This window comes from Enoplosus armatus, chromosome 1 (assembly GCF_043641665.1).
Source record: "Enoplosus armatus isolate fEnoArm2 chromosome 1, fEnoArm2.hap1, whole genome shotgun sequence".
NCBI classification, from domain to species: Eukaryota; Metazoa; Chordata; class Actinopteri; order Centrarchiformes; family Enoplosidae; genus Enoplosus; species Enoplosus armatus.
This window is the reverse complement of record NC_092180.1, coordinates 2,748,350-2,770,247: the sequence shown is the minus strand read 5'-3', so window position 1 is coordinate 2,770,247 and position 21,898 is coordinate 2,748,350. Positions and strand designations below refer to the sequence as shown.

The following is a 21,898-nucleotide window of genomic DNA, read 5'->3' as shown; positions in this document are numbered from 1 at the left end:
TTTACTTTTACAGATTTTGTAAGACAAATGGTTTTCCACATAGTGACAGTTTGGTTTTGTTCTCCCACACAGGTTCTCAGAAGTCCGGCTCTGCAGCTGCTCCTGGCCTTCCTATTTATGTGGACTTGGCCTACATTCCAAACCACTGCAGTGCCAAGAACGTGGACCAAGAGTTTTTCAAACGCATTCGCTCTGCGTACTATGTGGTGAGCGGCAACGACGCAGCAAGTGATGAACCAAGCAGAGGAGTCCTTGATGCACTGTTGGACGGCAAAGCTCAGTGGGGATCAAACCTACAGGTAACGTTTCTAACTGCTCTTAGTTTGACACGGAGGCTAACTTGTATTCTGAGATGAAGATTAAGCTAGCTGGGGTAGGGCATACAATATAATTGGTAAGCTAATCAGCAGCATTTCTGCTATAATACACACACATCTCATCGTGGTTGTTAAATTTCACAAAATGTAACAGACGGCTCTGCATTATAATAACATCAACAGCTGGATACAACTTTGGGCTTTGCTATATTTCCATCAGATACGTGAGGGCCCTTGAGTCTGAGACCCTCCCCCCTTGGCAGTAAAGTAAAAACTAAGTGGGCGAAGCCTGAAATCCGCAATTTCCCTGAGGACAGAAGTAGGCTGAATGCGCTTACATTCCCATCAAGGCTCAAAGTTAAAACTGCTCCAGATTTTCTTACTTGCACCACACAAAAAAAGTGTCTTAACGAATGCAGATTTTCATGTACTTCTGTAAAACATGAATTATCTATTAGCTTGAAATATTTTATTCTAGTACACCAGCTCTTGACAAGTCAAAGTCAAAATGTTAATTCTGAATACATTTCGACAGTCTCACAAATGTCCACACAGTGTGGAAACCTGGTTTTCTAGTCTTTTCTAACTTTTCCTCTCAGCAGTGTCAGTCGTGACACTTCCCGATCTCTCGTCTCCCCCTCAGGTGACGCTGATCCCCACCCACGACACGGAGGTGACCCGTGACTGGTACCAGCAGACACACGAGAAGCAGCAGGAGCTCAACATCATGGTCCTGGCCTCCAGCAGCACCGTCGTCATGCAGGACGAGTCTTTCCCCGCCTGCAAGATTGAGTTTTAAGATCCTCGTTTCCTCTCTCCCTCCTCCTGGCCTCCCCAGTGTAGATCTGTTTTTAATTGCTCCTCTCTATAGCCTGATATGTAAATCTGTTTCTGCTTTGGGCTCTTGACCCGAAGCAGAAACAGACCTGGATAACTGTATTTTTTCTAGATTTCTATTCATTTATAAGCTCGTCGTGGCTATCACCATTTGTATTACAAAGGTAGTCTTCTGACAACTCTGTCCTCCACTACGTCATTTCTTTCTGTTCCTTAACTCGTCTTTTCCCCAAACCCTGTGAGACAATGGAGTCTTTGTTTATCGGCCAAGACGAAATGGCTGTTGAATTATCAAAAAAAAAATATATATATAGGAAACAATATAAAACTGATGTTTGGTTGCTTGTCTTCTAATTGGCCTAAATCAAAGCACAAGTTTGCGCACCTTAAAGCTGGCAACAAACTACAAAATGATTTTCTTCCACTGAAACCCAAACATCGAGCCTTTCACGGTACAGATGATCAATTTAATACATTTAACATCATGCCAGGCTGCTAATTGTGATCAGTTTTACTTTCCTGTGCTCTATTTTCTCTTTCTGTCTTTCTTTTGAAACGATGACAGTCCCAGTGTTGAACTCTGTTCCTCCTACTGACATAGTGAGATAGAAAATGTTCCAGTACACCCCAGCGGTCCTTTCAATATGTCTTTTGAGTATATTTGAAGTAGCATAGGGAAGGCCGTATTCAAAAATCTGTATTGTAGTGAATTATGATATTTCTACGGTTATCTCAAAGTGAAAATCAATCGTTACAGTAAGAATTTCTCAGTGGCTGTTATTTCTTAGAGTGAATTTGACGAATAAGTTTCTCTCTATAATTGTTTCTGTAGTCTTTGGTGTATTTTTTCAGTGTATTTCCAGTTAACATATCGTTGCAGATCATGAGGAGAACTGAAGGCGGCGATACCAGTACAAAATCATCATCCTGATCTTTGGATCCTACCTGTTTATATCTTATACGTACAGATACAGCACTCTTTGTTCAAAGCTCCTTAGAGGAAAGAAGACAAACCTCATAGCAGTTGCTGCGTCGAAAAGATCTTTATCCAAAAGCTGTGTTAAAAGAATGAAGAATGTATTCATCTACAACAACAGGAACATGTGGTTGCGAGGAGAGATTGTGTTTGCCTGGTGAACAAAGATGTGGGCTGGTTCGATTGATGGTAGAGGTTAGACTGTCACCCACATGTGCCTTTCTGTCCTGCTGTGCTGGAAGGGAAATTAAATGTGTTTTCGTCATAGAAATTTAAGGTATTTCAGTGCGAGGTACATCCACGGCTCTGTGGCAGAGGCTTCGGCGAGCTGGTCTCCTCTGTTGTTGTGAGTTTTGTCGGTGAGAACGTCAGTGCACAAAAAGGTCTTAGTTGTACATATTGAGCATAAAATGGCACTTTTTAAGCACCAACTCAGTATTTCAGCGGTTGCGTTTTAGATTTCCTGGAGCTGCCACTCAAAGAAGCACAAATAGTAACCGGTGTGCAAAACTTAAAGCAGTTTTTGCTTCTTTCAAATTTCGGAACATTAAATGTATAATTTTAGAATTTGCAACACTGAAAACCTGTGCTACTTTTTTTTTTCTGGTTCCTTTAAATTATTGACGAAAATATCGTTTTTTCTTGAGTTTGCGAAGTTGTTTTTAGCCACAGTCACTTTAACTTATTGCATCTTGTTTTTTTTAATTGTATCATTTAACTGGCTTTTCTTTCCTTTCAGTGGTAAATCAGTGGATGTTTCTAAGTAAGACTTAATATTTTGTGTAGACGTGTTTTAATTTGATATCGCTGATTTTATATTTTGATAAGTTTTGAGTAATTTAATAGATTTTAACAAAACCAACTATCCAACAAATGACAGGACCAACACGCTTCACCAGGGTTGCTATTTTATGATCCACAGCAAAAATCCAGATATTCCTCTGTATGATATTTTATTCCCTGAACTCATGTAGTGATGCATGTACAACCGATGCATGTCCATAAAGGCTTTTTAAAAACCAGAGGGCTGCTGGGAGCAGAGCCCAAACCTCAGTGGCTCCAGTTGATTTGAATGTGAAGATGCAGATTACCTTTACGTTCTCAGTGGAGGACTTTGATCTCCTGGTTGCCTTGGTTACTGTGCATCATATGGTACATCTGACTCATCGGTCACACTGGCAGTAACAACCGTACTGCAGCCTGCAATACATCCCGACTCTGTGCAGGGAAGAAAACTTTGGGTGCAGATTAAACCCACCGCGGTTTCTTTCTTTGGACGACAGGATACAGTTTGACAAACATTATGATTTCTGTCTGCAGATTAAAATGTTGTCAGCATGATAAACAAGTTACAGCGTCTGCCACGTTGAGGAGATGATGTCGAGTTGAGGTTCCTATTTCCTGCTGAATTCAAAATATCCATTAACAGCTCCTTTGATGAAACAGGGTCGACCGTGACGTCCTTCCTGTTAACCCACTGTGCTGCCCAGTCAGTCAATGACAGTTTAATCTGCATTCCTATTTAATACTGCATCACTGTAAAGGCTACTAATAACAAAATCAACACTACTCGCATATGAGCAGAGCACTCACGACCCAGACTGCCAGACACGAGGGACTCCGTTCACTCATGTCAATACATTTTTATCTATAGAGGATTGCCTATTATCCACACTTTTTTTCCAGACAAAGCTTAATATACACACACACACACACACACACACTCACACATAACCGCTGCATTTTCGTATTGTGCAAAAAAAAAGAAAAAGAAAAAAGAAAAACCGTCTGTGGCATTCAGACTGCCGTGAAACAAATCATCATAAACACTGTTGGTTTTCGGTGAGCCCTGCTTGTACGTGCATGTGTACCTTTTGAGTTCTCCTGTATTGTAATAGCTGAAGAAAAACCTGACTTAACATAGAAATGCTATTTTAAAAGATGTATATTTAAGAAGCTAAGCTGTCCGGTACTGAGGAGGCACATGTAACCTGGCTGTGCTGTGCTGTAAAGAAAGCCTTGTGATCGTTTTTTCCTCCTTTCTGCTTCATGGTTCTACTTTCATCTCTTGTTTTAAGTGCAATATTCTCTTTATCTCTCTTTAAATGCTTAAAAAGGTAAAATAGAAAACAGATTTATTGTTAAAAGGGAAAAAGTGTGGTGAAGACCAATAAAAACATCATTTACTGAAGAAAAATGTCCCCCTCTTCTTTTCTTTTCATGACAAAGTGCAAATGTTGTCTTTTTTTAATCAAACTGATCATGGGATGTCATTTCTAGGCCACAGGTTCCCAAACCTTTTAACTAGTGATCCTTTATAGCCAAACATTACCTATTAACGTGCCCTCATCACAGGTTGCATCATGTGCATGTACAATTTGACCAAAGGGTTTTATTTGAAACGTTTTCGCAGGATGAGGCACTAAAACTCCAGCATTCCTGAAACAAGACTTCAGCACAGCGGCGCTTGGAGCTAAATGCTAACACCAGCATGCTAACACGCTGATGTTTAGAAGTGGAACACAGCCGCCATGTGTTTTCCCGCTATGACATGTCTAAATGTCTGCCGTGAAAACGTTCACTATGTTGACTCTTAGGTTAGCATGCTAACATTTGCTAATTAAGACAAAACACAAAGTACGGCTGAAGCTGAATGTCATTCGTTTTGCAGATATTTAGTCATAAACCGGTGCTGGATGAAAAGTCAGAGGATCGGCAAAGTTATTATAATTCAGACTGAGGGGAAATTGACGTCTTTACAAAATAGCAATCCATCCAATAGTCAAGATGTTTCACTAAAAAGCCAAAATGTCAGTCGGTAGTGTGATGGCAGCGTATTAGGATGCGTCCTCCGGGGACTATGAATAGACTGACATCACATCCCTACAGCTGTGCCGCGTGGCCTGAAGAAACTGGCAACAAACAAAGAAGGAATTGTACAGCAGAAATGATTTCTCTTCTTTCCTCTCGTTAATCATCTTCCGACCCACTGTGGGGTCCCCAGCCGCAGGTTGAGAACCAATGATCAGGGCTTTGTAGACACCCGTTTTCCTTCCTCGCTGCCTCAGAGTGTAAGGATGATGTAATCGGGTGGGGGTTAAACCCCACAGAGTGGTCCAGACAGGAACAGTGTGGGCTTTGTTCTGAGAGTCCGAGGATCTGCATGGTGAACGCGTCGAGGCCCCGCGGGGGCTGATGTGAGCCGTTTGTCATGCAAAACAAGCTGGACGGAGACGGCAGGGATTGGTGGAGCATCAGCTCCCTGATGTTTTTGTTGTCAGCTGTCGGACACAGTTTGGTCTTTGTGAAGCTGGAGGACAATCACGGCTGTGAGAAGCTGCAATGACATCACCTCCTGGGTCACATGATCCGGGTGGAGAACAGAAGGAACTACAGATGTGACGTTTCCCTGCTTTTCTTCAGAGGTGGAAATAATAATAAGTATAAGTACAGGGTTGAGTATCATGTTCAATACAAATACTGACTTCCATAGTGATACTCATCTTCATTTGAGGACTTAAGTACTGTACAACAGGACAATTCTGAGCCACTTTTATTTTATGCTACTTTATACTCCACTAAATATTGTACTTTTTAACTCTACATTTATTCAACTGCTGTAGTTACTTTGCAGATGAACATGTTACACAGAAAACCTATGAGCTTGTAAAATATGATGCATCTAGTTTATCCAACAGCATATCAAGTCAAAACGAGCTCCACCTCAACCAGCTTCAACATCAAGATGCTACTTACACAGTAAAGCATCAGTAAAAATATTCCAATAATACAGTAAAACTAATGCAACACTGGGCCCTTCTGCTGCCAGAGTAACTACATTAGTACGTTTTCCTGATGCTGATACTTTTTTTTTTTAATACTGTGCTATGGTAACTTTTACTACGTGAACCATCTGAGTACTTCTTCCATCACTGAAGAAATATAAACATGTTTTACAAAACCCCCCTTTTCATTTAATTTTCATTTCAAATGCTGCAAGTAAAATATCTTAAAAATGGCTAATTTTGATGCATCATCACACTGTCAGATGTTTGATACTCCGTCCTTCTCAAGTAGTATTTCCATCTACTTCGAGATATATATACACACTATATTTACCTGACAGCTAGAGTTACCGGTTACACCGCAGCTTCAGATTTTACATTCATCATAAACTCTGTCCTCGTCTTCGCTCCTCAGCTCCACCCGAACATCAGTCTCTCGGCTCAGCGGCGACCTTCACAGTGACGATGCTGACTGCAGGCGTCCGGACACATTTAGCTCCAACAGATTTACTCAACGGAGTAAAACTGTCTGACTTCAGAGGTAATTTACCTGCTGAGGTCTGAGGATCATGATCCTGTAGGGAACCTTTGGCTCTGGATATTGTCTGGTACAACATGACAACACCCCCGTGCACAAATCCAGCTCCATAAAGAAACACTTTTCCCAGTTTGGAGTGAAGAACTCGACTGGCCTGCACAGAACCCCGACCTCAACCTCATCCAACACCTTTGGGATGAACTGGAACGCCGACTGTGAGCCAGACCTGATCGCCCAGCATCAGTGTCGGACCTCACAGCTGAGAGTGGAGGCTGTTACAGCAGCAGACTGATGCTCGTGATTATTGAATAACACGTTCAGTGATCACTTATGGATGTAATGTTCAGGTGTCCACATGCTTCTGTGTAAGACACTTTCCAAATGCCACAGATTCAAAGTCGTTATGAAACCCTGATTTCTGACTTGTCCACTTAAAATCCAGCCTTTTATACTCCTAACTGTCTTACATCAATCGGTCATATTAAAGCCGGTTTTTCTGTGACATTATATGGTAATCCACCTCTTTTAACTTCATCTACTGTCCCTCAGAGATTACATGGATGACTAGCCACAAAAATGACATTCCTGATTTTCAATACAATAAAATCAAAATATAATTATTTAAATGCAGAACAAAATTGTACGCACGCCCGAAACAACATTGCGGCAAATGCTAAATTCTACATACATAATGTTTTTCTAAAAATGTGGTTCTTACTTGATATTCAATTGGTTTATTTCAGAGGACAGAAACTAAACAACAAAGTAGACCCACAAATGTCTTGCGTAACATTGTTGGGAATATTACAGTATACTGTGGATGTTCCATATAATGATCTTTCTAAAACCAGATTACTGACTTCACACAGACGAGATTATTCCAGAACAACAAGACAGGAAACATTTGCTGTGGAGTCGATCGGCTCGGGAAAACACGCCGAAGCTTTTTATCCAACAGGTTGAAATATCAGACGTGAAATGTGAGAGCGTTTCAGTTCACAAAGCATTCAGAAGAGAGCGGCTGCCAAAGCTCAGCAGGGAGATCTTTATTGGATTACTACACAGTCTATCAGACGATTCATCCTCAATGATTAAAAGGTGGATTTCAGAGCAGGTTTTAAAAGGGTCGGTTCACCCATAGTACAAAAACATATACCTCTAGTGGTGTCCAGCCATGGAGACAGCTTTGGTTTCACTTCTCCAGGTTTTGAGAAATCCGTCTGAGGTCTCCGATTCAAGTCTGAAGCACTGACCGTGAAGCCCAAAGGCTGCGTCCACACACACAATCATCACGTCTTGAACACTCGTGCTCTCAACCGCTGTACCTGCAGAAGCCTGAAAAACCTTTTCAGCGTAGGCGCCCACTGAGCAGAGGAATCAATGGGTCACAGATCTTGGAACAGTTTTTCTCAATACATCTTAAAATGCAAATGAATGCACGTTTCCATCCACTACTGCTGTGCAAATATTAGGAGTTTACTTATCAAGACATTGGTGCTAATTCTCCAGTCGGGCGACATTACACCAGTGCAGAAGAGGAGGACGCAACAAGATGATGTCATTAAAAGAGTTAAATCTCAAACTGTCGAAAACAATGTGAAATGTCTCATTGCTCCACATAAATCTGATGTTTGAGGACGCTTGAGTGACATGCCTCATGTACGTCACCATTTATTTGTTTTCATTGCATTTTGCTGCCTTTTCTTTTTAATCAATGCACCAACTTTTTCAGATCCGCCAAGCATCAAAACCTTTTGCGATATTTAGACTTTTTCCTCAATTTTCTGTGTTTCCAGTCAAGCTTTATTATGCATAAACACAGGTGGATGGAAACGCACGTATGTGTTAAGTTACTCTTACGCATACAGTACAGCAGTTCCACAGAAAACCATTCACAGTGAGGTCTGAGACACTGGTTCCCGGTTACCAACTCATCTTGGATGTTTTGAGGGCAACAATCACAGACCTGGACAAATAAAACCAAAACTATCTGCACGGCCAGACACCAGCAGGGCTTAGTGAGAAAGTGTTATGTTTTTCTTTTTGTGATCAGAGCGAATTGACTCTTTCAGCAGAACAGTGATGATCCGAACACAGACAGGATGGCAGCTCACAGTTCATCTCTACAGTACATCGCAATGTAACATGAAATCCCACAGATCAAACACAGAACTGCACATCAGCTGACTCATCTACCTGAAATGCTTCTCAAGCATGTGTGCACCCCCCCCCCCCTGCCCCCTCCCACACACACACACACACACACAAACACACCTGCTACATAACTGCTTGCCACAATAAAAGCACATTTAATGTAAAATGACCCCCCCCCTGTTTGTTCAGCAATAAAATGAGAGATTAGCTTTTAGATTTTCCCACATCACAAGGTGATTTTACAAAAAATATACAATAGCTATGGTACAATTAAATATCTGACGTGGGTATCAAAAATACCAGACTTTTTCTTTCTCCAAGATGCAATTTCAAAATAAATATTATTTTCTCTCTCTATCAATTCCTACTGATTATATTAAATCTTCGATGAGGCTTAAGGACTTTGGCAGTAAGCAGTGCACACACAGTTTGCCCCAGAGATTAAACACGTATTATATTTGACTGGCAGTAACGAGGATTCAGCGGCTGTCATTCAGCTTTTGTTTAGCTTTTTTTTAAAATCACAGATGCAGGTACTAAACATGGAGCGCCACAGAAGCTCAGCACAGGACGGACGCTGGCGTGCGATGAAGAGTCATTTCCTGTGTTTCTCTGTCTCTGTATCCTGTAACAAAGTAAACAGCAAAGCTTGTGCTTATATACTTATGATAAAGCACGGCTGCCTCAATGCCAGGACACCTGATACCTGTCACCTGACTGTGATGGATGTTACGAACGTTGGTGGTGCGAAGGCTAAAACGTCACTACTGCAGCTGTCTAAGAGAAAGGGCTGAAAGTAAGAAAGACTCAAGACAGACTTTACACAATTTAAAGCTCCATTAATCAACATCTTCAAAGGTCACAATACATCAATTGAAGTGTCTTTTAGCCTCTTTTAGCTCGTTGTTTTAGTTTTACAGCATATTTCCTGTATGATTAAGATTCAACGCTCACGTCAACCCCTGATAAATCCACTGTGCACTTCCTGTCCAGCACAACATGGCAGACAGACATGTTGGCGACTAGAGAGTGAACATTGGACTTAAATTCATCATGCGGACACAAACTCCAATAGTTTTGTTCCATGTCTTATATGACCTGATTGCTAACACCTTAGCTGTAACAGCTTCATGAGGTGATAATAACATGTCAGGGCTGTGGGTCTCTGGGGAGTTTCTGCCCCCTAGTGGCCAAAAGTTGATTAATGCAGCTTTAAAGGAAAGGGCTTGTGCAACAGCATATAAGCAACAATAACAGAGAGATGTTGAATTTAAACTCGACAATAAAGCTTCACCTTACAACAAGTGGCTTCCTACATCTTCAGATCGATGAGCCGAACCAGTGGACTGTCAGAAGAGGCTCAGTGGTGTCACTGGTGTGTCACCAGTGTGCTTTTTAAAAAGGCAATGAACAACATGTGGCATTGTCGTATGATTCTCCAACACGGAGCCTCGTGTGAGGATCAGCTGCCCATTCGTTACTACTCTACACACAGTCATCAGGCTAGAGGAGATGGGAAGCCCGCTCAGCTGAGGCTCAGTGCCTCACTGCTCATGATTGACAACAAGGATGAAGTTACATATGTAAGCACAGTAGTTTCTGACAGGTCTGTAGCCTGTTGCTCAGGAGGTCTCCGCGGTCTACGGCTCTGCTGTGTGAGTGGCCCCGACCTCTAGAGGCGTCTCAGGACAGGGGAGGCTTTCTGGACTGTCCATCCACAACTCCATCGACTCTTGGGTGTCAAAGAACTCGTCGGGTCCCTCAGGAGACTGGGGCGTCTGGGAGCTGGAGCCCGCCTCACTGCTGCTCTCTCGGAGCTCCAACAGCACAGGCAGAGATCCAGGGAGGCAGTAACCCTCCATTCGACCCAGAGAGAGCTCAGCTAACGAAGAGCACGGCGGCCTCAGACCCAGATCTGAAACTGCACCGCTGGAGGCATCCACGGCTGCAGAATCCACCTCTGGGCCTTCCTGTGTGCGTTCAGGGTCATCAGGCTGGTGACCAGTGACTGCGCAGTGCTCAGCATCATCCTCTGGTGAGTTATTTGGAGTCAGAGGGACTTCTGAGGGGTTTGAAACAGCAGGGCAAGTTGGGTCAAGGACTTGTGACCCGGCGACGGCCGCTGGCTGAGTGGAAATGTTCTGAGAGGAGTGCGTTTCCTCGCTGCTCTGAGGGGTGAGGGAGATCTTATCACTGAAGCTGAAGCGTGGGGAGGTGTCAGCTGTAGTGGGAGAGGACGGTCCAGCGCTGGATACTGTGCTGGATGGACCGCTGCTGTCTGCAAGGACAGAAAATAAACCCACAGTACCAGTATGAGAGGGAGCAAGAATATAGACGAAACTGTTCTGATTCATTCGGTAAACGTGTCGTTCAACAAAGAAGTAAAACTTAAGGTTTCATTTGCAAGAAAAGACCGAAGTGTTGTGAGTTGGTTCACTGGGTTCTGCAGAGCAATGAGTCTGAAAAGATGACAGACAGCACCAACAGAGACTAAACTGTGAGGCTGTAATGGACGACTTGTGTTCCATAAATAATCCACAGACGTCTGAAATTGAGACAGTCGAGGGAGGCCAACCTAGAAATGTCAAGTCTTAGTGGGAACAAGGAGATGCTGCGATACTCACACCAAGGAGGTCTGTCAGAACGAGATCTGAGAGAGATGGAGGAAGAGACTCTCTGAGGGATGTACGAGTCCACTAATGGCTGGTTGTGTGTGTCAAACATGGCTGACAGAGCTGCAGGGATAACACAAGGATCATGGGTCAAGCTAAGTGACAATAATTCTGATGTCCATACAGTAAATGATAACATGAATTTGTGATTGTTTCTAACCTCTGGTAGTCCTCGTGTGTGGATCCCCAGCGCTTTCGCACACTCCGGCGAGGAACTCGTTGACCTGTTTTAGCGACAGCGAGTTGTGCAGCGTTTCCAGAGGATAGATGGAGGGCACCATGGAGCAGCCTTCGAAGCCTGCGGCAGAGGAGAGACAGGACGCCCGCAGGCACATCAGCCCTCAGTTACACCGGGCAGTCAGAAGAGGAGCAGGCAGGACCACTTCAGCTGACGCCCGACACCACCGCCCCAACGCCACCCGTACACTACACCTCAACACGGTGCTCTGAAATCCTGCTCCTGTTGCTGAACGGGCCCTAACCCGGTGTGAACTCCGGCCAGCCTCTACGGTTCATTTCCACACAGGCAAGTTGCAAAAACCATGCTGGACGCCAAGACAACATGACACCATATCAAACGCTAACAAGTCTACACACCTCGAAAACGTCTCGCTGCGTTTACAAAAGCAAGCAGATCTCAAAAACATAACATCTGCCTTTGTGGTCAGTCTCAACACACACAAGCTGCAGCTCTTACAGCAGCACACAGAGGTCAAAGCTGTCCAGACTGCAGCTCAGGTCCAGCACACGTTATCCAAGGCAGTTCATCCACTGTTAGTTCACAACCAAGCCGCACTTCACCAGAGCCTTTCACAATCACAAAGCGCCAAACCACAGCTTGCCTCGATCGTCTGAAACCTCAGAGGAGGACGTTTTTACTGAGCTCACCTGCAGAGGGCGCGAGTACACCTGATGTACAGCAAACACACAGGAATCTCATGCTGGTCAAGGTCAGGTAGGAGGGCAACTGGCATTCAAATATAATTCAGACAGCTGCTTCCAAATGCACACAGTTGAATGTAATGTGGATTAATAAAACCAGTTTCTGTATCTTTATGAAACATGGAGGTTCAGGCTAGTGATGATCGATTAGGGTTAGGGTTGGACGATGTCTAACTTAATTTAAATCACGATATAACGATGGTGGAGGGCTCAGTGGTCGATGACTCTCACTCTCGGTCCAACCCTACTGAAGCATAAAATAAATCTTTAATCTTGGATCGAGACAGCTTGATGCCAAGATGACGCCGCTTTGTCAGCAGCAATCTGTTTCTGTGTCACCTAAACATATAAAAATTCATATAATATGTTGTCAAGAGCCCACTGCCAATATGACGCCATGCGCAATATGTTGATTTATATACAGTCTGTGGAGGAATGTGCTGAGATTTCACTACTGTTCACTGTGCGTACAGGGGAGGGTATATATCCGAGTGGGGCCAATAGTAGAATGTAAACATGTTTTTCTACAAAACCTTTACTTCATGTTAAGAATAAACCAAACGTCTCGATGCATCAGTGTTTAATATTGCAGATCAGATTTAGATCAAGAAAAATCTGACAAAAAAATGAATATTCTGCTCCCATTTGAAGCTTTTATTTTTGCTTGTTTGTTGTTTGCCACTTTGTTAAACTGATTATTGTGCCCCTTCTCTGTTGACACATTTCCTGCCAAGATAAATGTGTAAAAGTGTAATTTCTTTCCATCGAGATGACCTCAATCTTTAACCGACTGGAGTGACAGTGAAACGGCAACACGCCTCATTTCCATTTTCACCCAGTGCATAATCACTACAGTGCTGCCAGTTTGCCTTGGTACATTAGATAGAACTGCTTCTAGTAAATTCACACTTCACAAGCCATTGTCACTTTGCTTGGTAATATTGAGTTTGGAGAGTGTACATGTTCTTTTTAACGAGTAAAAAGAGAAAAGAAAGTGGGACAAGTCTGCTATCTTTTTTTTTTCCCCTTGAAAAGGAGATTTTTTAAATCTCAATAGGACCTGTCCAGGTTGAATAAAGGTTAGATAAAAAACAAAACAATAAATTAACCAGACATGTGAATGCACACAGTTTTTGGTATTGTGTTGGTTTCAGACTTTAGACTTGCTGCACAATGTTGTTAACATGAATTCTGAGGTGATATGTTTCTCTATAAAATAATCTATCAGGTAGGCCAAATATTAATCAGAGCAAATCAGATCAGCTGCTTTTTTAACTACCATTACCAGTACTCTATGATAGTTAACTGAATATCTTTTGGGTTTTGGACTGTTGGTCGGACGAAACTATAATAGGTTAATAGCGACTAATGGCAGACTATTCCATAATGAAAAAAGCTGTTAGTTGCAGCCCAACCTTTTCATATCTTGTTCGGTTAAATTCCAAAGTACATGGCTTTAATTATATTTCATAAAGTATAATAATCTCTGATCCTTCAACAACTTAAAAATATCAGCATTACAGACTCGGAGGGTTTACAGATTGGAGAAGATGAAAGGAAAAAGCTACCGACACCACTGCAAAGGGGAAGGAAAGTAGTCGCAAAGATGGCCCAAAAATCCCAAACAGCTCACACCACTCCAGCTTGCAATCTGCACAACCACAGAAACAGGCACGCATGCAGAAACATCAAGAGGCAAAGCATGAGAGTCAACCACAGAACAAGCACAGTCCCAACTAAACCGTGAGCAGTGGTTGAACGGGGCGTGAGGCTGGGGGTATGGAGGGCGGGGCCAGGGGCTGACCGTGGAGGTACTCTAGGGGGTCTTGGCCGGAGATGAGCCAGTTTCGGAAGAGGCGGAGGTGGTAGGAGCACTGGTGGAGGTGGTGGGCCAGCGCCCCGTCCAGAGAGAGGTGGCGGCCCAGGCTGAGGTCGGTGGAGAAACACCTCAACAACTGGGCCACATGGTGCTCCTCCAAGGGCTCTGAGGAAGAAGAGGGAGAGCGAGGAAGGACAGAGCAGTGGAGGAGGAGGAGGAGGAGTGTAAAAGACATGAAACGGTAGGATATGAGGGAGGAGGAGGGAAGAGAGAGAAGGACAGAAGTACGAAACAGATGAGAGGGGAATTAAGAGTTGGGAGAGAAAGGAGGAGGGATACAGAGAGGGGAACATGGAGGGAGGAGGAGGCTGTGCGTATGAAGGTGGTGCTGGAAGGAGGCAGCCAACAGCTCATCATGGCCGCCAAACAGCCAAAGCTCAGAAGAAGCAGCAAATCATCTCAAGCAACTTTCTGCGATAAAAATCATCCAGCACTTCAGCAAAGCCCAGAACAAGACACTGAAATTAAAAACATGTTGCTCCTCTGCAGTATCTCATTTTTTTAATAAGTCTGCATAACATTGAAAATAACATCCAATTCAGGAGAATCCACGAAGGAGCAAGTGTGACACAAGACATTTACAGGAAGCGGTAACAGTGTCGCAGCCACGTCTCCAAACAAACACTGCAGAAGCTGTTAAATGTGCAGACAAATCTCGCGTCCACATCAACGAACGATTTGGACAACTGATGTCATCTTGTTACGCTGTTTACACAAAGCTGCAGCTGGACATTTGGTGCAAACACAAAACTGCATCGCTGGGGGCCGTCGTACCTGTCGCAGTGCACCAGAGAGGTGGAGCAACTGCTGGGGTGGATGTGTCATCTTGTGTTCCTGTGGTGAATAATATATGTAAGAGAAAAAAAACATGCTAGTATAGTGTGTGGACGTTATACTCAATGTTGTTGCATGGTATCATTGTAACAGGAAGTGCTCATTTTGTGGGGTCATTTGAATTTTCTGAAAAAGGTGGAAATCCAGTCGTGTTGACGCGTTACTGCTCGGGTCGACGGGTCGACACTTTGTGAATCTGGATGAACAGACCGGTTGAACAACCAAAAAGACACAAAACTCCAACTCGGCCATTCAATATAAAAGCAGAGATATGAGAAGATTTACAAAATCCAGACTGACCAAAACTTGCCTATCGAATCCAGCCTTTTTTCCAGACACACAGAAAAGCTGATCATACAGATAAGTGCTTCATAACAACATCAATATCTTATCGTCTACGCTTCCCTTCTCTCTCGTCGTCCATACTCAAGAAATTATCCAAAAATCAATAGAAATGGCAAAGTGGAGACATTCAGCTGTAACCACACACATTGTCATTGCACTTCTTCATTAATAAGTCTTTCAAGTCTTGAACACACTGGACGACCACATCTGTGCACTGAAAACATTGAAAAGCATGTGAGCTTATGAATGGAAACAAAACTGGCCGACGTTTCTGTCAGAACAGACACAGGAGATGGGATGAACAATGCTTTAACCCTTCCTCTGTTGGTCAATTAGAGCCGATCCTGGTTCAGTCAGCTGTGATTGAACCGTATTCATCCTTTAATCCAAATAATACAGGCAGCCTTGTTAAAATGACAGGTTAGCATTACTGTGGGAGAGCCATGAAGCTGAGGTCAGAGGAAGGGTTAAACATTCATGTGCTGCTGGTGGCGTTTTAACAATGAGCTCAACTCACATCCTCTGCAATGATGGCAACGGGTGTGTATTCTATGTAATTACTGTGTACACATGCACACAAGCACACACACACACACACACACACTCACACACATCTATCCACTGGAGGAAAAAAAACTGAATTATTGGGTAATGGTGATCAATTTACAAATTGTATGCAGGATGTTAAACAGGGTTCCCACCCTTGGCTCAGCACATCATAAGGCTCTTTGCATTCTGCTGCTTTTAAAACATGAAAAACAGTGAAGGAGGGATGGATTATAAAAGGAATGATGAATCTAGTTGCTATCGCGGGTCCAAAAAGAGACCAGCAGGGTTCACTTGTCATTTATGAGTATCTGGTTTCTAAAATACAGTTCATATTTTAACTGATGGAGGTCGGTTTACTCGTCACAGGGAATACTACTGATGTGTAATGTCTTCTGTGACTCAGGAGGACCGGGGTTATCTCGGCTAAGAGATTCAGTTTCACTAAGGACGTTACGTTTAGAAGACGTTTACCAGTCAGGGAGGATCTAACCAAAGACTGAGTTGCATTGGAAGTGTAGGATCATGTGTTTTTGGAGCTTGACCCAAACTACGGACTAAAAGTCAGTACATCTCCCTCTCTGCTGCTTCCATTCTGAACCGTCTTTGTCTCTTGCAAGTCCACAAACTTTATGGAAGTGGCCCTTAATAAATCAGGGCTGGTACTATAAAAATCTTTGACATTGACCTTCAGAAACTATTTTTCAACTGGCCCTGGAACAAAACACTTGTTATCTGTTATAATAGAGGACACAAACCAAAACACGCTGGTCTTGTGGCTGTGTCCGAAATCACTTCCTATTTACTACATAGCATATTATATCTACTGTCTGCCATTTCATTTGAATGTCCAAATTCTGAGTGTGTAAACTTATCCACAATATAGCGTCCTCAAAAATTCGACAATGGAAAGAAAAAAGTAGTGTCCATGGCGTATACACTACTTTCTGCTAACAATCCCACAATGCAATGCTCCCACTGGGCAATATGCTGCTCACTACCGAGTGAATTATTTAGTGTCTATCATACAGGAAGTGGTTTTGGACACAGCCTCAGCCAGACGAATGCAGGGACAAAGCCATAGTAACCATGACAACCACGACGCACCATATAAACACTGCACTGTATGACTAACTTTGCATTTGTATGGCTTGTGATACAGGAAGAGACAGCGACCTGGTTACTTAAGTACATGTAAACACTTATTGAGACCAGTGATGAGTCTCTGACTGAAACTGGACTCAGTGGCAACAGTAAATGTAGGTTTTGCAGTGAATGTCTGTGAAATGTTGACTGGCACGAGGTAAGCAAAACGTTGTTATTACCTACTGTGAAGGCAGTGCAGGATGATTCAGTTTATTAATGCTGTTTTGTTAATTATCCATTGGTTAGAAAGTGAACAGATTCCAGGTAAATGGAAATGATTCCCACTTATTCCTGCCGATATACCGGGTTTTTGTTTTTTTAACAGGTATAATCAGAGTGAAGATGTCTGCTTTATTTTCTGCAACACTACTATGAGGCCTTTGTAAGAATTTACTGACATTCCCTGTCTCCTAATTTCTTTATATTTCCAGTGGGAACCCTGGTTAGAAAGATAATGGCAGGTAGTGTTAGAAAAGTCCAAAGCATATGGGTAAACAAAAAAAATAAATTAAATTAATAAGTAGAAAAACAAAATAACGGAAACCTGGAATGCTGGAGGGCCATGTGGAAAAAAAAACCCAAGGTCAAAAAACAAAAGTTTGAAGACATGCAAGACAAAGGGAGGTGAAGTGGAAAAATACTTGAAAGAAGCAGACGTACCATTAGTCGGAAACTTTGCAAACGACACAGAAAATCGTTTTACTGCCGGCATAGACAACAACTCTGAGGAAATAAAAAAAAAAAAAAATTCACTAGTGTTACTTTGAGCCACAGTAGCTTGTATATCATGTTTTATCATGTCCCTGTTCTTTTCTAATGTGGACGCAATAGTGGAAAGATCAACCATCACCTACACAAATGAGTGGTTTAAGAATCAGAACTATCTGCTCCAGTTTGTGAAGCCCTAACTGAAGTTACTGTTAAAACAGAGATATCTGATGTTTGAAGATGTTTGAAGATGGAAGTGGGGCAACACATGGATGGAACATCTTCTGATGGCAAAGTGAGATGAAATGTTTTAACTCAGGATGTGAAGAGTACACACCAAGAAATATAAAACTTCGAAAAACAAGCTTAATATTCAGGTCCAATTTGTGTTTCCTTCCCTCTTCCTGCTCGAGGTCTAACCATGACAAGATAAACAACAATCCCAGGAAATGGTTAAATGCCATTCAGCCCGTTCTCTGTACTGAGACACAGAGACAACAATGAAAAATATCAACTGGTGAACCTGACCAGATTTAAGGTGCTTCAGCATGGAGAAAATGACACCGACGCTACACTCACGGAGGAGCATGCTCTCAAAGTCGACTGCATCAAGACTAGAAGAATGCTCCCTTTGATTCTCGAAAATGAGATGTAACAAGATGGATGACAAAGACCAACAGCAAGGCTACATGTGAGACAACCAGAAGGATGGCAGCTGAGAAGAGACTGTATGTCTGTATAATACCACAGTGACACCTACTGGACGACATGACAACAGACATCGATATCAGCTACACAATCAGGGCCGAGCATGGTGGCCATGTTTTGATGCATCATTAAGCCGTGGATTTAATATTGACCGTTTATCATTTCTTTTCGCATATAATATTATTCAAAAAATAGTTTGAATAATATTTGTGCACAGTTACAGCCCCAGCTTTCTGACTCCATCAGCAGGGGGGCCAATACATTCAGAAAAATGTGCAAAAAAAAAAGCAAAGAGTGGATAATGAAAATGTAAAATTGCTGTATGACTTCTGCTATTGAGTCACAATATATCAAAAAGTGACGAGGTTATCCTGTTTCTTCTGGAAGTATCGCAAATGTTTCTTATGGCAGTGTGCGGCAGGTGCTGGTTTTAATGCATCTATAATGAAGTTTATCTTCAGTGTGTAGATTTCACTGTAATCACGAGCATCTGACACTGAGCAGACTGTAACAGCAAGTCAGTGCAGCCATGGACCATGCAAAAAAACAAACAAACATGGGAAGATCATGAGTTTTGAGAATGAGGGGCAGTTAACGGACACAAACCGATGAACAGTTGCTTCATACATGCAGTAGATCTAAAAAATATTTATATATGTTGTATGCTGGTCAGAATTAAACAAAAACTTTTACTAACAACACAACTCAAAACACTCAATGCTGACAAGTGTCATCTCCACTGCACAGTTAATATTGCAGTTGACAAAAAGATGCTAATCATAGACAAAAGTTTATGTAGCTCAGCTAGAAATGAACCTGTGTCCATAAACCATTTTTTACATTTATTACACTGTAGGACACTAATAAATCTGGACATTGAATTTGACGAAGCTGTTGTGCTATTCGCGTTTGCCACATTTCCTGTTGCGGTCTTCACACATATTACACAAAGTCTAAGTACTGTTTGGAAGTTTTAACTGGGCCTGAGGCAGCATGTATACAAACTGCTAAAAAGAAATACACCAATTTTACTCAACGTGGTGTGGAGAAAAAAAAAAGATGGAAAAATCCAGTGGTTTTGGTGGCTAGAATGAATATGGAGTCTAAAAATTACTAAACAGAAATGACTAAAAACATAGCTGTAAAATACATGTATGAGCATACATGATATTGATTCTCACTTTCCTCATAGAGCACATATTCTTCCAGTCCAAATCACTTCTACTGCTGCTATTGTGCACTTTCTCTAGCTGCTGTAATCTTACTACTTTTTCCACACTAAACCTATCTACAGTACACATTTCTACTTAGGAGGTTTACGTGCCCAGCGTCCCCACAGGGCGTCGCTCAGAATGTCAAACTTACAATACTTTACATTTTAGCACTAAGAGGAAATGTGTGACTCTGATCTGCTGTTGCCCTGTGCAGGTTTGTGAAGGAGCGCAGTCTCAAACACGTACCGTCTTTGTAGGACAGACTGCCAGTGGAGAATTTTTTGCGATGTGCGCGTGCGTAGTCCTGCAGGTTAGGGGCGCTAGAGGACCCACCTAGGACAGTGGTGCTGAAGAGCCCGGCGCACTGAGAGCCTGCGAGGGGGGCGGGGGGGGGGGGGGGATTAGTCACCACTACATATCATGCTGTTACTCAAACAACTATCCAGAGAGAGAGGCAGAGAAGGTGAGAAAAGGAGACAGAAAAACAGAGAAAAAGAGACAGACAGACAGACACAAGGACCCAGAGGAGACCATGCATCTCCTCCCAACATCTCTGTCCATCTCTACACTCCTCTCAAGAGGAAAGAGTCTTTAAACTTTAGCCACTATGTCAGACTATGAGGCTAAAAGGAAAAATCCACCTTGAAATCCTTTCAGTTTTTCTTACCAATTTGTGACACATTCAATGCATTAAGTGTGATTTTGTTTCAACATCATTACGTCCAAACAGAGATCACAAAAGAGTAGCATAGAAAGAGAAAATAGTGAGAGGCGAAAGCAACAAATGAGTCCGTCTTGGTGACTTTTGTCTGAAAAATGTCCCGTATGGCTGTTGAACCACAGCGCAACATGGCAGCTCCCAACAGAAGTGGTTGTCCTGTAATTCTGAGAGACTGACACCAAAACGTGATGTTTATCTCTGATGTTTTAGACAGCCGAGACTGCATCACTGCATATGTGCTGGGTGTAATTCAACGCACATCCCACAACAGTGATAAGAAAAACTAACCCCCAAACAACAAAACTGACACAGAAATGCAACTTGGGGTGGATTTTTCTTTTATCAGCCACGACATTCATATAAGATCGGAGGCTTACTGTGGTGGAAAGAGGAGTTAATAACAATCTGTATGGAGCTGCATAAAGGTTAACAGTTTAACTCTGAACAGAAATTAACGCCTCAGTAGAGTTTCTGAACATGCCACTGGACAAATATTTGATCACATTTAGTGAATGGAGTGGAAAACAATCTCACAATTGACTAACTTCTTGATGCAAAATAACTGCACATTGGAGAACCAATGGAGAATCACCATTTAAAAGCAGGTACTGCCTTTGAATTCTGAATCAGTTACAAAACTAGAATATTGTCAGATGTAAAACATCTTTTGAAGACGGATTTAGATCCCAAAAACAGGCATAAAATGTAGCCACCATTTTATCAATAGTCAGTAAATCATATCTGGAGACTCAAAAACAAGCAAATGCATCAACAATTGTATTTATATCTCCATCTGGAGACATGATGTGAAGACCAGCTCCCACACGCAGTGAAAACAGCCCTCAGAGCGTATTATTTCCATTAATGATAATGTCCTCCCAGATAAAAAGTCATCTAATGAAACCCGTCCCGCCCATCCCTCCCACTCCGAGCCATTTCACGCTGTCATCTATACACGCAGTTGCCTTGGAAACGGGGCATTATGACACCTACCTAATCCACTTTGTTTCATCTCAGGGGACTGACGTGAGCAGAGCGAGAAGAGGCGATAACTGCCTACTTTGGAGGATGATGTCTCTGATAGAACCTGGTGGAAAAAACACACACACACAACCTTCAGACAGCGGTAACAGGGTAGCTTCAGTGTATTTGATATCATGCAACAGACTTCACTGCTGGCTGCTAGTTTGCAGAGTGAAATATGACCTTGGACAAGAGGAGAGGCCAAAACCGCAGAAGAGAAGCTCTGGGTCTATAAAACACACTGATTAGATAAGTAAATAAAAATACACCATCTCTGTGGAGGCAAATGGCTAAACAGACAAACAAACAAACTGATTTGATTCATGGATTTTCATGGACCAAGCTGTAACTCCTGAACTGTAAAGTCCACAATGAAAGAAATTGATTTGGGTAATGAGTCTGCATCACCTCCATGGATCCGGTCTTATGATTGCGTATGAGTGGGGACCTCCTCTGAATGGTGATTGGCTCAGACAGCGGCACGGCACGGTCGGTCTCGTCTCGCGAGAGGTCCTCCAGGCTTCCGGGGTCGGTCTGTTTCTGCCCGTTCTGA

At 42.6% G+C, this 21,898-nt stretch overlaps 2 protein-coding genes across 2 annotated transcripts in view; one reads left to right on the top strand and one right to left on the bottom strand.

The window, feature by feature from the left end:
- Window positions 1–1,116, top strand: part of map1aa (microtubule-associated protein 1Aa) — a 35,521-nt gene extending 34,405 nt beyond the window's left edge. The window contains exons 6-7 of the mRNA XM_070906884.1: window positions 73–299; window positions 961–1,116. Coding sequence (XP_070762985.1) covers window positions 73–299; window positions 961–1,116 — 383 coding nt within the window. The remainder of the gene's footprint in view (window positions 1–72; window positions 300–960) is intronic.
- Window positions 1,117–8,752: 7,636 nt separating this feature from the next.
- Window positions 8,753–21,898, bottom strand: part of ppip5k1a (diphosphoinositol pentakisphosphate kinase 1a) — a 29,141-nt gene continuing 15,995 nt past the window's right edge. Inside the window, exons 24-32 of the mRNA XM_070909411.1 lie at window positions 21,754–21,894; window positions 21,316–21,409; window positions 19,848–19,973; window positions 17,632–17,694; window positions 14,875–14,934; window positions 14,026–14,205; window positions 11,440–11,577; window positions 11,232–11,342; window positions 8,753–10,885 (exon numbers count right to left, since the gene is read on the bottom strand). Of these exons, the coding sequence (XP_070765512.1) occupies window positions 10,248–10,885; window positions 11,232–11,342; window positions 11,440–11,577; window positions 14,026–14,205; window positions 14,875–14,934; window positions 17,632–17,694; window positions 19,848–19,973; window positions 21,316–21,409; window positions 21,754–21,894 (1,551 nt within the window). The 3' untranslated portion in view covers window positions 8,753–10,247. The remainder of the gene's footprint in view (window positions 10,886–11,231; window positions 11,343–11,439; window positions 11,578–14,025; window positions 14,206–14,874; window positions 14,935–17,631; window positions 17,695–19,847; window positions 19,974–21,315; window positions 21,410–21,753; window positions 21,895–21,898) is intronic.